Here is a 15,646-nt window from a genome sequence, read left to right as displayed (position 1 = left end):
GGTAGGATTAGGGGTGGGGTTAGGAATCAGGAGGCGGAGATGGGTGGGATTAGGGGTGGGGTTTGGGATCAGGAGCCAGAAATGGGTTGGATTAGGGGTGGGGTTTGGGATCAGGAGGCGGGGATGGATAGGATTAGGGGTGGGGTTAGGAATCAGGGGGCGGAGATGGGTAGGATTAAGGGTGGGGTTAGGGATCAGGAGCCAGAAATGGGTTGGATTAGGGGTGGGGTTTGGGATCAGGAGGCGGGGATGAATAGGATTAGGGGTGGGGTTAGGGATCAGGGGGCGGAGATGGGTAGGATTAGCGGTGTGGTTAGGGATCAGGAGCCAGAAATGGGTAGAATTAGGGGTGGGGTTTGGGATCAGGAGGCGGGGATGAATAGGATTAGGGGTGGGGTTAGGGATCAGGAGGCAAAAATGGGTAGGATTAGGGGTGAGGTTAGGGATCAGGGGGCGGAGATGGATAGGTTTAGGTATATGTACGGTGGGAGGAGTTGGATACAGATGCCTAACCTCCCCCTGGATTTCATGTTCTGCATTGAGGACCATCTCAAAAGTTGTGCAGCTGCTTAATTTTTTAAGAAAGACTGTCCTTGCTGAATAATACTTACACTTTAATGACCTTTTTAAATTCATTTGTCAACTTTTCGGGAGAACACAAGTCTACAAAGCAAACAAACATGCACTGTAAAAATTGGCAATATCATCTTAAAGAGATAGTTCACCCAAACATGAAAATATGGGTAACTTTTACTTCCATAGTATGAATTACATTAAAGTAAATATGGACCAACAATAGTTTGTCTTCAGCAGAAAGAAATTACCTCGCACATGTTTGGAACAATTTGAGGGCGAGTAAATAACAATTTTTATTAGAACCATCCCTTTAAAGAATTGTATTTCACTTTAACCCATAAAATTGTATATTGTTGGTATGTATAACTTAATGCATTTGTTGATTCAGTGATAATAAACATTCTTCACTTGAATAAAACCGGATATATTTCTACGGCAACGCTATCGAAGAGTAATTAGCTGGTGAAGTGGATTTACTTGTTGTAGAGTTAATAAAACTTATGAGCATTGTTAGACCAAGAATATTTTCCAGGAAAAGATCTTACCTTCATGCTGTGGAAATACAAACCGGAAGACAGTGCAGAAAAGAGGCGGAGCTACAAAAGCTCTATAACCCACAAGTTCAATGTGTGCCAGATGAGGAGGGTATCCTCTCTCCTCGACTATGGGTTTGGGTTTTCCCTTACAATAGTCTCCACTTGCTCACTTTTTTGTGAAGCAGATTTGGATGCATTCTGAAATGAGCACCATTCAAATAAATAGAAATCATCCACCGAGTCTTTTATAGCCAGACTTTCAAACGTAGTTTGAAAAAACTAGCGCTATTAAAATAAACACCAGCTTCTCACGGGCCAGAGCTTAAGTTGTTGCCATTAGATGAAGCGCTTTTCTTCAGCGGCTGAAGATCTGATGCCTTAAAAGGTAAAACATGGAACGAGAGAGCAGATACGCACCTTAAAATAACCTATACCCCCTCATATAAACCCCATACAAGGAAAAGCTATTAAATGGAAACTCAAAGCTGGATTTAAAGAACCCACACGAAACATCGATTCTCAGATTTCCTTTTATTCTCCAGTTTCACATTCTGAAAAAGAAAAAAGATCAGCATTTTTAATTTTTTTTTTTTATATTATAATACAGCAATCTCATGTCGGCAGTCCGTTTAAACTCGCAGTACTGCCACAGGAAACTTCAGTATGTAACACAGAGCAAAAAAAAAAAAAATCAATTGCACTTCAAACAGGTTATAGACAGAATTAACATCCAACGAAAACACCAAAAAAATAACAAGGGAACACTAAATTGCTCATACATATATACTCATTTAATTGCACAAAACAAAAATGCATAAATATTCATTACACTAGTGTACAAAAATACTTGTACATTTCTTTTTTTTTTTTGTTCAAATATTCGCCAAGCAAACACAGATAGCAGAGGTTTGGGGAATTCAGGGCAGAGGATCACAAACGGAAACAAGACACCCAGTGCATGTCATCAGTTCTTTAAAAGAGGAAACAAAAATACACAGAGACTGGATTGCAAAAATCAAATTCAGGTCTCCACCTTTAACAAAATGCAAGTACAAGAAGCTGAAAACCTTTAGGGTTAAGCTGGGACTTGAGCGCAAAAGGTTTGCATTCTAAAACTTTAATCGCATGCAGAATGACGATACACCAAAAAGAAACGAAAAAGAAACCATCTACAGGAGCAGCTAGACATGTTGAACGTCTGCGCCTGATTGGCTCGTCAAGCGCAGCTTTTGAAATGGAGACAGTACCGTGAGGTTCGTCACCGTCCTCAGAGTGCTTTAGAGAAGACTTCCTCCAGGAAATAATCCTTCATGCTTAGATTGTCCATTAAATAAACCTGATTAAATTAAAACGCTGAGCCCAGTGGTCCTTCATTCAAACAGGAGGGAGAAATAACTAAACGTCTGTTACGGAACGGCCTCTGTGGAGACGAGAGCAGAGCATTATTATTAGCTTACACTCAGAAACAAGCGACCATATGAGGAGAAGCGACGGATACTCACGGATTTAACAGAACTGGCGTGACTTCCAGCCCGGTTGAGAACTTTCAGAGGGAGACGGGTACCAGCGCATCTACAGGCAAGAGGAACAAGAACAATTAAAGATCTTTGATATAATGCAGATGTTTCTTTTATTATAGGAAAGAAGCCTCAATTTGTGGTCTATTATTGAATAAGACTATTAGTACTGCATTTAAACTGTGTGTGCATTTAATGGTGCGTAAAATGCTATTATAATGTACACTTTAAACATCTAACTTCATTTGATGAATCAGAAAATATATTTCTTGCTTATGTTCGATCATTTAGATATCATTGATAGACTTTACTTGAAGGGGTGTGCATAAGACTGATACGACACCTTCATAACCATGACATGAGTCATGAATATGAAATAGGGTTTATGCACGTTTAGGACTATAAGCGTCATTTGCTCCATAATGACATTTTGAATGCAAATGACATTAAGACATAAAATTAAGTTAAACGGTCATGTGGTTGGTTTTGACATTGGCTGTACATAACTGTGTCATGAATATTTTTTGTGACCTCAACTACAGTGGTACTAATTGAATTTGTTATTAAAGAGTTACAATGGCTTCATGAAAGCCAATGTCAAAACCAACCACCTAATGTTAACCAATAAAGATAGGTGGTTTAAGTTTGATAAATAATCTGCTATGTCATGTTTATGACAGGTCGTGTTGTCTTAGTAATGTCAAGATGTCATGACAAAGACATCTCAAACAACGTCATATTTGCATTAAAAATGTCATAACTAAGCGAATGACAATGACAATTGTCATAAACATCATGATTATGAAGGCGTCATGTTAGTTTAATGCACACCCCTTCAAGTAAAGTGTTACCAAATATAAATTTAATCAAATGTAATCATATTTTGAGAAATCATCATGTTGATGCATTTCTCATTTTGATGTATTTACCATTATCATCATCTTAACGCTTGTAGCCCTCAAACCGTATTCACTTTATAGCCCTTAATCCTGTTGTGGACAAATGTGGGCACAGAGGACTCAGGTGTGATCCTAATTATAAATGTTATATCAGTGTCTTCGATAAAGTTTTGTCTATCCATTTATGGTGTTTTTTTTTTTATTTTGGGGGTATTTTTGAATTTATTTACTTCAAAAATTACCATATTTTCTATGCAAATTAATTACTATGTAGTTTTATTTTTTAACTACATTAAAATATCATTCCAATAAGTTCTTAGAGCTAAAACCTAAAGATGAAGTGACTTTGCCGTCACCTGGTGTCTTATTTTGTCTTATTTTAGAACGCTCAAAATTACAGTTTTTCCCATTCATTTCTATGGGTGCCCATTTTTGACCCAAATACAAGATTAAGGAGTTTTTAGTTTTCACCCACTTAACATTGTAGAATTGAGTAAAAAAAATAAAAAAAAAATAAAAATTGTGTGTTCAGGAGGCAAACTTAGGAAAAGTAGCCAAGTCTTTTACTGCTCAGATCAAGGGAAGTATTTTTTAAAAATAAATCAAAACTATTTTGCCCACATTCGTCCAGAATACGGTTTTAGGGTTAAGCATTCCTCAAATGTAACCGACTTTCTGTTGAAACCGTCAAGTCTATAAGTTTCCAATAAACAGCACAAACGCCTCAGAATCTTATCAAATGAATGGGACGCTACATTTTATTCAATATTAAATCTTCATTTTGGCTTTCATTAAATTCTATTTTGAAATCCTCCATGATTCCTGTTCTTTACACAAGTAATTGAGTGCGACTCCTGTAAAGTAATTCAGATGCGGTAAGTTTCCAATAGGCCGCTTTAATCAACCAGAACACTTTAAAAATCCCCAAAAGAACCATACAAGTTTCTGCCAAGAGTCATTTTTGTGTTATTAATAATTACATTAAACAATGTAGAGGGCAACAACCCAGAGAGAGAGAGCAATTTCTACAACAACCTTCATAGTCCAGCTATTTTAGCGGTGCTAATGAACGGAGCAGGAAACTCTTATCAGTGCATCTATAAACATCTTTCAGCAAGATGACATTAACTCCTTTCCCGTCCTGCCTTCCCAAACCACGCCAAGGGCAAGAGAACGACCACAATCAGCCTGGCACGTCCGTTTCAGCCCTTCTGTGACTTCTGGACTTCACACACTATTTACGAGGCGTCAGGTTTGACCAGAGCGCAGGCATTACAGCTGTAATCTCACTCCGGCAGGTGTGTGTTAGAGAGGTCTGGAGGAAGAGAAAGCCAAGTGCTCTTTTCTTCCTGCAGTTTAACTGCAGACTTATAGTTGCGTCATCCCGGCTACACGCAAACATGCCAACATGCCATTTTCCTTGAGCTGAATAACGCTGGACGAAGCAGGAAATTAGTCATTCTACGATACGAGTGTCTTTACATTTATAATGGAACTTTTGCAAACACATTTATATTAATATTTCTGTTAAATTAATTTAAAGTGATATATGCACCATATAACACACATACACATTATTTGAAAATAGTGTAAATGAACCATTAACCAAAAAAAAAAAAAACTAGATATAATCTAAAACTTAGATGGTGCTAATATATATGGTGCCCTTTCAAGTTTTAGATTATATCTAGTTTTTTTTTTGGTTTGTTGATGGTTCATTTACACTAGTTTCAAATAATGTGTTTTATATGGTGCATAGATCACTTTAAATTAATTTAACATGAATATTAATATAAATGTGTTTGCAAAAGTTCCATATGGTGGCACCATATTAGATTACTTGGAGTCATTTAAAATAACTTCTTTTTTTTAAAGTCACCCATATAGCATGTCAAAAATGACAAGTCCCCCCCCCAAAAAAGTCCAAAATAAGACATAATTTTGAAAAATTTTGAAAAAAAAGGATTTTTTTTAAATAGTTTAAAAAAAAAAAAGAAATAGATTTTAAATAATATATATATATATATATATATATATATATATATATATATATATATTTTTTTTAAATGTTATTCTTTTTGTTTAAACAAAAATTAGCTAAAAATAAATAAATAAATAAAAATTATGACAAGAAATAATAAAAAAAAAAATCTAAATGTTGGTTGGATTTTCTTACTGTTATTTTTAGTTTATCTAAACCAACAAACTGAATAGCTAACCAGCAATGGAAAACTCAAACTCTGAAGTGTGACATCAGGCAGAGAATGTGTTAGCGTGTGGATCCATTAGCACGTTCGCTCTTTTTCTCACCCAGAGGATGAAACCTTTTACAACCCCTTTGAGATCCTGACAAAACAAACTGCGCCCACAGCCTTAGCCAAACACCGCAGTAAAACATTTTCTTGGGATGGAATCTTAAAAACTAAGATATCAGACAATTAAACTTAATCTCAAAACACGCTTTAAGGAACCTGTTAACATACAGTACGGCTCAAGAGACTTCAAGTAACGCCTCTACATGCATGACCTTCAGCTTTCACTGGATTGTTGCCATGACAACCACAAAGTCTAGCCATCCAATCAATAAACTTGATCTGTCAAGCAGTAAGCACAGTCTTCATAAACAGTCACATTAAACATGCATGCATGCAAACAACGCAAGATTTACCCGAGTAGCCTCACACGTTTTAAACTGGTAAAAATTAATCTAAAAACGTTTATAAACCACAAGAGCGGTTAAAAGCAAAGTGTTTGTGGGAGAAATTAACATGTGCTGCTTTTAATGGATCATACAATTTGTTGCATATACAAACTTTAATCGGCACCTCTCTGGGCACAGATTCACTCAGCGACCAAGTCATAATCCAACCTGAGACGCAATTAAAAACAGCTTTTCTCTGATGTCATCTCAGCAACACTAGCAGGCCAAGGAATGCTGTTCTGAGGGATTCTGGGTAATCAGACTTGTCATGTTCAGAGTGGACCCCTGACACCACCTCTGGTTTTGCTACGTCATGTGACCCAGGGTCGGCTTCCATCAGAGCGCGAGTCAGGGGCATTATGGGAAAGGTAAGCATGGTTCGGTTAGACTGAACATTGGCTAACGTTTTGAAGCGCATGCTATTGTACTCTTACTATTGCTGCGGTATACAGTATGCATTGCTGGATGAAATATTCAGCAAAACGTGCAGTATACTGTACAAAGCTTACGGGTGTGGAATAGAGACTCCCACAATGCAACGCATGGACAACTTTTTTCTGACTCAATTGCACAGGACACTTCTAATTAAACAACAACAACAAATTCACAATGTAAAAGTACAGTAATACACAAGACATGAATTTGTACACCCTTAAACCTTGGGCTTTACCCAGAATGCTTTAGATGGATACAAATGATTTAAAAGTAAATATGCTAAAAACCAAAAAAATATAAGTTTTAGGCTCCGTTTACTCCTAGATGTTTTTTGGTCAATCGGCTCACAAGTAAACGAGGGAGACACATTCCAGTTTACACCTTGTTTTACACCTGTGCAGATTTCTTCGAATGGGAGGGTCTATGGGCGGTAAAACGTGCGTCAGATCGTTCTATCCAATGGACAAAATAAAATTGCGCAATTAATGAATATGTCGGAGACCGAGCATCAGCTTTAGTTTCTGCTCTGACAGTCACGAGACCAGCCCAACGCTCTGAGTGCGTGTTAGAACTCGGGAATGGAGAGAGAACATTATGCTTTGCATGTTTTTCACCAAACTTTGTCTTCAGCCGACAGTTTAAATTCCGTCTGTCTAGTGCACTTCCATTATGTTTACACATCAGGTCAGTAGATGGAGAGTAGATGGTGTTTTGTGGCCGTTCGAACACATGAATCTATGGAAGCTTGTTTCCGCCATGTGTGAAAAATATAAAAGGTAATTGCGACTTTTTATCTCACAATTCTGACTTTTTTTCCCCTCACAATAGCGAGTTTACTTCTCGCAATTCTGACATTGTCTCAGAATTGCGAGATGGAAAGTCAGAATTGCGAGTTATAAAGTCAGAATTGCGAGTTATAAAGTCAGAATTGCTAGCTATAAAGTCGCAATTGTGTGTTATAGTCAGAAATGCCAAATATAAAGTCAGAATTGCGAGATATTAAGTCAGAATTGCTAGATATAAAGTCGCAATTGCGTGTTATAAAGTCAGAAATGCCAAATATAGTCAGAATTGTGCGATAAAATCGCAACTGCGTGCTATAAAGTCACAATTGCGAGATATAATGTCAGAATTGCGAGATATAAAGTCAGAATTGCGAGAAATAAGTCAGAATTGCGCGATAAAGTCGCAATTGCGAGATATAAAGTCAGAATTGTGAGTTTTAAACTATTCTGAGGGGGGAAAAAAGTTAGTCTTTTTTTCCCCTTAGAATTGGCCTGATAAGTCACAATTGCGAGTGTATATCTCACAATTCTTAGAAAAGATGTCAGAATTTCGACATATAAACTCGCAATTATGTGTTATAAAGAAAAAGTCAGAATTATTTATTTTATTTTTATATTCCGTGGCGGAAACAAGCTTCCATAGGAATCCTTACCGATTCAAAGATTGTAGCAGCTAAAATAATTTTTTACACCCTTTAGAACTTATCGTGATCTAGTCTAACTCCATATTTAAATATACCAGAAAAAAAAGAAAATAAAAAAACACATCGTCACTTTGGAACTGAATCCCCGTTTGTGTTTTCAAAAGTACAAAAGCACAATGATTTGCTACAAACAAAATGGAAGTACTTCTCAAGAAGTGTTGGCAATGTCGCACTGGACATGAAACCCCCCGAAAGCAGAGAGAGTCATAGGAAAGGGGAACACACCGGCTGGTCCCTCACCTGGGCGTGCAGGGCGGCAGCGGCAGCAGCAGCGGCGGGGTAGGTGAAGGCGGCGTGCGGCAGGCCTGGGGTCAGTTCAGTGGTGTAGAGAGGATACGGAGCCCACGCCTCAGGAGACGCAGGGATCAGTGCTGCCCCCGTCAGGTCATCTACACAATCACATACACATCTGAGTCACACACAGAACCAGACGCACTTCAAGAGACCCGTTACAGCAGCCAAAATATAGGCCTCGTCCCAAATGGCACACTCTGGACTTGTGGACTTCCTCAGAGTCCACACTTCGGTGACGTCACGTAGTGCAGATCTACAGCTGCAGATTGCTTTTTACTTTCGTTTTTGCAAGATGCATTTTCATGCGGAGAAATCATTTTTGCACTCAAGACGCGTTCCTCGTGCCTGTGAAAGCCTTATCCCTTTTCCATTCGGAGCTGAATAAACATGTCATCTCATCAGTCTCTTTATTAGAAAAATCACAAGCATCACTAAAAAAAAAAAAAAAAAAAAAAAAAAAAAAATTGTCTTTAGCATTGAAAAACGGATTTATTTTCCCAAATCTTATGTGTACGTCAACTACACAGCCTGCTTTTACAGTTCTATAACTGTATATGCCACCTGGGCATTAGAATAGATGTCACGGTTATGTAAATGATAATGCAGTTGTACAGAATACATAACGTTCAATTTTAACACAAAATGAAAATGCATAGGTTTCAATATTCATACTACGTTTATATTCAGTTTTATTTATGTAAATTAATCAATGCAATCATATAACGTGCTATTATGTTTCAGATATCAACCACTGGTCGATAATTTTTGTATAAATTGGAAGACAAGTAGGCGAACAACTGATAAAACGTACGCCTATGTCATAAAAACCATAATTATGCTTAAATATTCTCTTCTCAGCCTTGTTTACAGTTACAACCGTGACCGAAATCCCATCCGTTTTCTGATCGGCATTTCGCAAGGATTCCTGGGTAGTTAATGTGCGTGGCTTCGCGGAAGACCGCTCCAAGGGTACAAAGGGGGGGCTGCTGAGCACACTTCAGAGCGTTAAAATAATAAATGGGACGGCCTCGCAGACTCGGCGAACACGCATCCAAGTCCACAAAAACTAAAGTCCGCATGAAGTGCGCGATTTGTGACACTCATTTATTCAAAGGTTTTTGAATGGTAATGCTTTAACAAGGACATTAAATTGATCAATAGTGAGTCAAGACAAGTTACAAAACACTTCCAATTCATCTGAATCCGAGATTGATGGCGAATCGGCACCATGTTCTGCAGGGTGGGCAGTAGTTTACTCACATGGGTCTCGAGCGATGAAATGTGCACCAAGAGCCGGGTGCAGGTTGGACGGGTTTGGCGTGGCCATCAGTTTACTCTTTGCCATCTTTGTGTTGGCTTTTGCAAACTCCAGACGAAGCGTCTGAGGACTCTCTGGGTCAAAGCGGATGCCCTGAGAACAGATTAGAAGTGTTGACCGAATACGTTTTAAAAGGGACACTGTCCTGCAGAGTTCAGCTCCAACCCCAATTAAACACACCCGAATTATCTAATCAAGGTACATCAAGGAAATGTAAGGTGTGTTGAGGTAAGTCAGAGCTAAACTCTATAGGACACTAACAGAACATCAGGTTTCCCTATCCGGCCCCCAGAGCAATCCACATCCAGAACTGAAACGCATGATGTCATGGAAGTTTTCTTAGGGACCAACATGTGTAAGCAAGAGAAAGTTCCCTCCCATAGAGAAGAGCAGCGTCTGAGTCAGACTTTTAAAAGTGAAGTTTGGAGGACATAAAACACAGTGTCTCATAAATAATTAAGTTGCCATCGCTTTAGCTTACTGACGGACCAATGATTACTTACGTTCAAGGCATTCTTGGCCGCTTCAGCCCCAGACCGGCTGTCAAACGTGACAAACCCCACAGGCTAGACAATGAAAAGAAAAACAATTTATTTTCCAATCAACACTAGAAAATAGATCTCCTTAAAATGTACAGCTATACTGTATTTCACTCCAAAATTAAAAAAAAAAAAGGGAAAAGTTAAAAATATGATTTGTATTAATATTTAAATAGAATAGAATTTGAATTTATTAAGATAGAATTAAACTTAAACCAAATTTTAGGGCCAAGATTTTATGACAATAAAGCGTTCCTTTCTAAAGTGCATAATTTAAAAACTAATAAATTTGGGGTACATTTCATGATGTCCTAAGAACATGATAAGAACGCATACTTTCTCACACATTTTACATACCCTGTTTTTCCAGTTTGCTTGAAATTGCCTTTGTCCCTTACTAAACGTCCGCTTTTTAAAGTAGTTCAAATTATTATAAAAGTGTTACTCAAGATTATCTATTACATTTCTACAATGTAAATACCTCAGAAATAGATAAGAATACGAATATTTAACTTTATTAAAGTCCAGAAAAAGATTCTGTTAACTTAATTTTAGTTTTTATGGGGTGTTTGGTAAATCCAAGGAGGACAGGAGTTTAATATTCTTGCAAAAAAATAATAATAATAATTTAGCCTTTTAAAATAAAAAAGTACTAGTACATTGTAAAAAAATATATTTTCATGATTAGTAATCACAACATTTTTTTCTTTTGTCAAATCAACTTAATTTATGTAGTTCAGATAACATAATATTTTGAGTTTCTGATGATTAAATCCATTTCCTTCATTGTATAACTCAATTTTTCCATTTCAATGAACTTAACCAGGTTACTTCATTTTTTAAATTAAACCAACAATATTTTTTAAGTGTAAAGTGAAACTAATAGTTTTGAGAAAGTATGTTTACACTTTTTTTGCTTATATCTTTTAATACACTTATATTAATGTAAATATCATTGATTTTTTGGTTAACATATATGCTTATTAAATTTAAACATAATTGGAAGGACAATAAGTCTCAACTTTACCTGTTTTGAGGTCAATTTTATGAGAGATCCTTCATATCCCTGATGGATAAAAAGGACAAATTCAGAATTAATCTGACAACTTGATTCTCTCAAATTAAAATCAAATAAAGAGGACTAGCAAAACGTCCAGCTTTCCCCCCTCAGGCTGGCGTGTCTTACCTTGAAGGGTCTGAAGAGCAGGTAAAGCTCACGTGGTTTGATGTCGACAGGCAGCCCGCTAACAAAGAGTGTTCGTACCTAGAACAGGGAAATGCCTAAATGACATGACTGACAGATAGACAGAATGGCATGACCTCTGAGCTATGAGTGCTGGACAATGTATGGTCTTAGAAATGTGCACCTGAAAAGGAATAAAAATAGGAATGGTTGAAAACTACCTTTGAACGTCTCTCTCCCTTCCTATTGTGTCAGAGTCTCCCCGTTTGACTGCAGAGTTTGCTATTATGTGTTCAGATCAAAATCATGAGATCGTGTTAGTTTAGTGAGCAGAAGTGTGTGCGTGGTGATCAAGTGTGTGTGACCCTAAGCATGGATGCAGAGACTTCTGCAGGCCACGGACAGCATCATTGCTCCAATGTGAGTGGAAGGTAGAAAATCGAATTTAACTCGGCAAATTAACAGAATGGATCAAATGATATTACAGTGAACAAAGAGAGAGAGCAAAGGGCAATCAAATAAATAAAGAAAAAAAAAGTTACTCGAAGAACGAACATAGCTAAGAGAAACGCGACCTCGATTCCAAGAACACATTTTATCCGACAAATTAAAACTAAGTATCACAGATTCTAGAGTTACCCAAAAAGCAACGAGCATTTAAAAACAGATGTAGCAACTCTATCCAGATCTAGAGGGCAGGAGAGAAAGATTGGATGAAGGACACAGCGTGCCATGACCTTTTACGGAAAAGAGGGGAGAGAGGGAGAACTTTGGTTGAGGCTGACCCATCACATTCTCCAAACGCTTCAGAGGGGAACACACTCCATCTGAAAGACTCTGGTTTTCGGCTCAGTCTCACAAAAACATGTCCAGGACCAATAAAACAAAAAGAAGATTTTTTTTCTTTAATGTGACTAATACAAATTCCCCACAAAAGAGTCTGTTGACAATTTACACTAAAAAAAAAAAATACTGTTAAAAAAAAAACAAAAAAAAAAAAAAAAACAGTAAACTACGGTAGCCAGCATCATACGGTAACTAAACGGTGTGTTACCATTTTTGTGTTAATATAAATTAGTTATATACTGTAGCTGACAATACAGTACTTAGCTGTTAATTTCAAAAACAGTAACACCGTATTTTTTTTATGGTATGATGCTGCCAACAACAGCTGCCAGTCGTTTACTGGGTTTTTTTACAGGATTATTCAACTCCAATAATTTTCAAAATGGATTCGATTTAATATAATATATAATACAAAAAAACAATGAAATTTGTATTAATACCCCTGAGTTTTGCTAGTCTTATTATTCTCAGTGTAAACCGAGAGCAATTTGTCCTGTAATGTTGAAAAGTATTCATATAATAATAAAAGTCCTGTCATTTCGATCACTCAGTGCAGAAAAAAAGCCAAACAAAATTTAAAATGCAAAAAAGTAGTCTTATTAATAGTCATTAATCAAATTATTAATATTAAATTAAATAATTAATTATATTTATAATGACCCAGACATGTTTAGGAAGGAAAGAGTCACCTTTTTATCCTGCACCAACTACAAAAAGAAAACAACAATTTTTTGACAAGCATCATAATACCATGATGTTATGGACATGCATGATAATAACATGAAGTATCATATAACTGCCATGGTACAATATATACGGTAGGATTGAGCACCATGGTACCACCAATAAAACCGTGTCGGATCATTAAAGTGCTAAAACGGCAAAGCATCAGAGTCTATAACTGGACACATGTCCATCGGTCAGATTCCTCTACACTTTTCCACCAACACATCATCCACTGGAAAGCCATCATTTCCTGACCGGCTCTGAGGAACTGCTGCAGGCGAGAACGGTCTCGGTTCAGTCCGAAAACCCTCAGCATAAACTTTATCCTCAATGTTCCTGAAACATGAGCATCAATGCTCAAACACTGCCAACAGCTGAGAGGGGAAATAAACACAGGAATTTAATCAAAACGGAATAAACACTCCACAAATAAGGGACAAGGTGCCACTTAAGCGCACTAAACAGTTGATTTTGTTGAAGGTCAGAAAAACGGGACAGAAACAAAGGGCATGTCTGGGGGACGTGGTCGAAGCACAGAGGGAGGAAACCCCTGTCCTAAATATTGCAGGTTCAGGCTTGAACACAATGAACAATCTGAACGCACCACACCAAACACACTGACCCAGTGCCGCCCAGTAACAATGACAGGACGCAACTCCCACGCCAAACCCTGAACGAGAGTCCAGCTTAAACTACAGGAACATTTACACAACCATCCTCACAAACTCCATAAATGATATTTTCTGACAGAATGTTTGCAAACAGTCTTGTGTAAGTGAAATACACTGAACTACAGGAAATGCCTTTACAAGAGGTCAGAGGTCACATCTAGACAGGATCCAAACACTCAGGAGAAACTACAGTAAAATGTCACTAAAAAACAAAAACAAGATTCAATACAGAATATGGGCTTCCATTCAGAGGGAGTTATTTCACTCAATTTACGGCAAGTGGTACATTACTTAGACATAATTTAATGTAAAGGACAAATTAAAAACAAGCTGCCCGAAAAAAAAAAATGTTAAATTAAATAAATGTTAGTCGTGTGTCTCAAGTAAATAAAAATAATGCCTCCATCGGAAGTCAGAGATGATAGACTGGAAAAACAAACAGAAAAAGAACAGAAGTTAAAGTTTTTGTATTTTTACACTATAATATAGGCTATTTGTGAATTATACCTCAAGACTTTAAAAGGTAACGTTAGTCTTGACAGTTATTTTTCAAGTTTCTTTTGACAAACGGATTATTTTGCGTAAAGTGAAAATCTTCGACCTGACTACACTGCAACAGCAAAATTTAATTAGATTAATTTAAAATCACTAAAAGTGAAAAATAATTCTAAAAAGATACATTGCGTCTTTTAGACCCACGTTCAGTATACGTCACTATTTGCGCGTGTTTGTGAAAAAAAAGGACAGCAAAACTTCAAGAACACCCACTGGAGTGTTTGCTTGTTAAATCTGCCTTTAAACTTTATCCACAGTCAGTCACACAAGAGTGTGTGTCTCATCAGGTGAGTCTCACATTTCAATGCCAACTTGAAGATTAATCATCGACAGACTCCGCATTCCTCTCAAGCTTTTCCTCAGTAAACGTTTTTCCTCAAACCGCAACAAACATGCCTCAGAAACGCCTTTAAAGCGAGTTTTAAAACATGTCAAACGCCTAAAGAGTTACCACAGTCATCCGCCGGCAGAAGCTTGAACTTCACCAAATGAAGTTTATGTTTACTAAAAGAGTTTATTTCTCTTACCTCCTCTTCTAATGAAACACTGGTGTTCGTCTCTGAATCTGACTTCAGACTCATTGTGTAACTTTAACGCTTCTTTGTGCCAGAAAAATAAAAAATCAGTTTTCCCTGTCGGTGATTTTGTCCCTGGTGTGCGTTAAAGTTGCAGAAGAGAATCTCGTGTCGTTTGTGCCCAGTGAAGCCGTGAGTTAAAGCCACAATCCGAAAGTAAAGGTGAGAGGTGCTCTGTGAGGGTGACAGAAGGGAAAGGAGGTGATTTTTGGAGTTTTTTCCCCCTCGCTCACATCAAGCTCGTTTGAGTTGAAGTGGAAAGAAAGGAGAAAATAGGAACCGTTGGTAGATTTAAAGCTGAAGTTGTGCGTCTGCTCCTCTGTCCTATTAGCGGATCAATCATGTTAAATGCGCGCACCCGTGCTTCAGATGGGACTCAGCTGCGCGAGGCCCGGCCCACTTTACAACCACCACCACCATCATCAACATATCTAACCCCTCCTTTACATCCATGCCTGCCTCTGTGTCTTAACCCTGCCTACACGATGGCTGTTTCCGAAACCAAGGAGGTCTATAATAACTGGAGAACCTTTTATCTCAATGACCCCAAGTACACCAATCTGCCATCTTTGCTCATCAAAATTGAGTTCTGCAGCCAGACTGTTTTGAGCCCATCACTTGAGGCGTGTATGTCATGTGACTACACAATCTGGAGCCGCAGGAAAATTAGAGAATTTTTTATTTATTTTTGGGCTGATGGTAGGCTACCAGAAAAACACAACCCTTCACTTGCGACTAAAATCTAAGTGGTCAATTTCATGCTTTTAAGGTTGTAATAACTAACCA

At 37.6% G+C, this 15,646-nt stretch overlaps 1 protein-coding gene across 3 annotated transcripts; it reads right to left on the bottom strand.

The window, feature by feature from the left end:
* Positions 1 to 1,628: 1,628 nt before the first annotated feature.
* On the bottom strand, positions 1,629 to 15,233 carry rbpms2a (RNA binding protein, mRNA processing factor 2a). Of its 3 annotated transcripts, none has more exons than XM_039669547.2 (8): positions 14,813 to 15,233; positions 11,491 to 11,568; positions 11,332 to 11,370; positions 10,269 to 10,331; positions 9,708 to 9,858; positions 8,379 to 8,542; positions 2,615 to 2,684; positions 1,629 to 2,532 (listed from the first exon to the last, which is right to left on the bottom strand). In XM_039669547.2, exons 1-7 carry the CDS (start codon positions 14,864 to 14,866, stop codon positions 2,619 to 2,621), a joined length of 615 nt encoding a protein of 204 aa, XP_039525481.1. In that variant the 5' UTR covers positions 14,867 to 15,233; the 3' UTR covers positions 1,629 to 2,532; positions 2,615 to 2,618. The 3 variants fall into 3 exon arrangements, with proteins under 3 accessions (XP_039525481.1, XP_039525482.1, XP_088983948.1); XM_039669548.2 differs by having other exon boundaries at positions 8,394 to 8,542; positions 14,813 to 15,227; XM_089127822.1 differs by lacking the exon at positions 14,813 to 15,233 and adding an exon at positions 11,709 to 14,219 and having other exon boundaries at positions 8,394 to 8,542.
* Positions 15,234 to 15,646: the final 413 nt, after the last annotated feature.

Source organism: Pimephales promelas, chromosome 25 (genome assembly GCF_988280905.1).
Source record: "Pimephales promelas chromosome 25, fPimPro1.hap1.1, whole genome shotgun sequence".
Classification (NCBI taxonomy): domain Eukaryota; kingdom Metazoa; phylum Chordata; class Actinopteri; order Cypriniformes; family Leuciscidae; genus Pimephales; species Pimephales promelas.
Note: the sequence above shows the minus strand (reverse complement) of the source record. Positions and strands in the feature narration are given on the sequence as shown.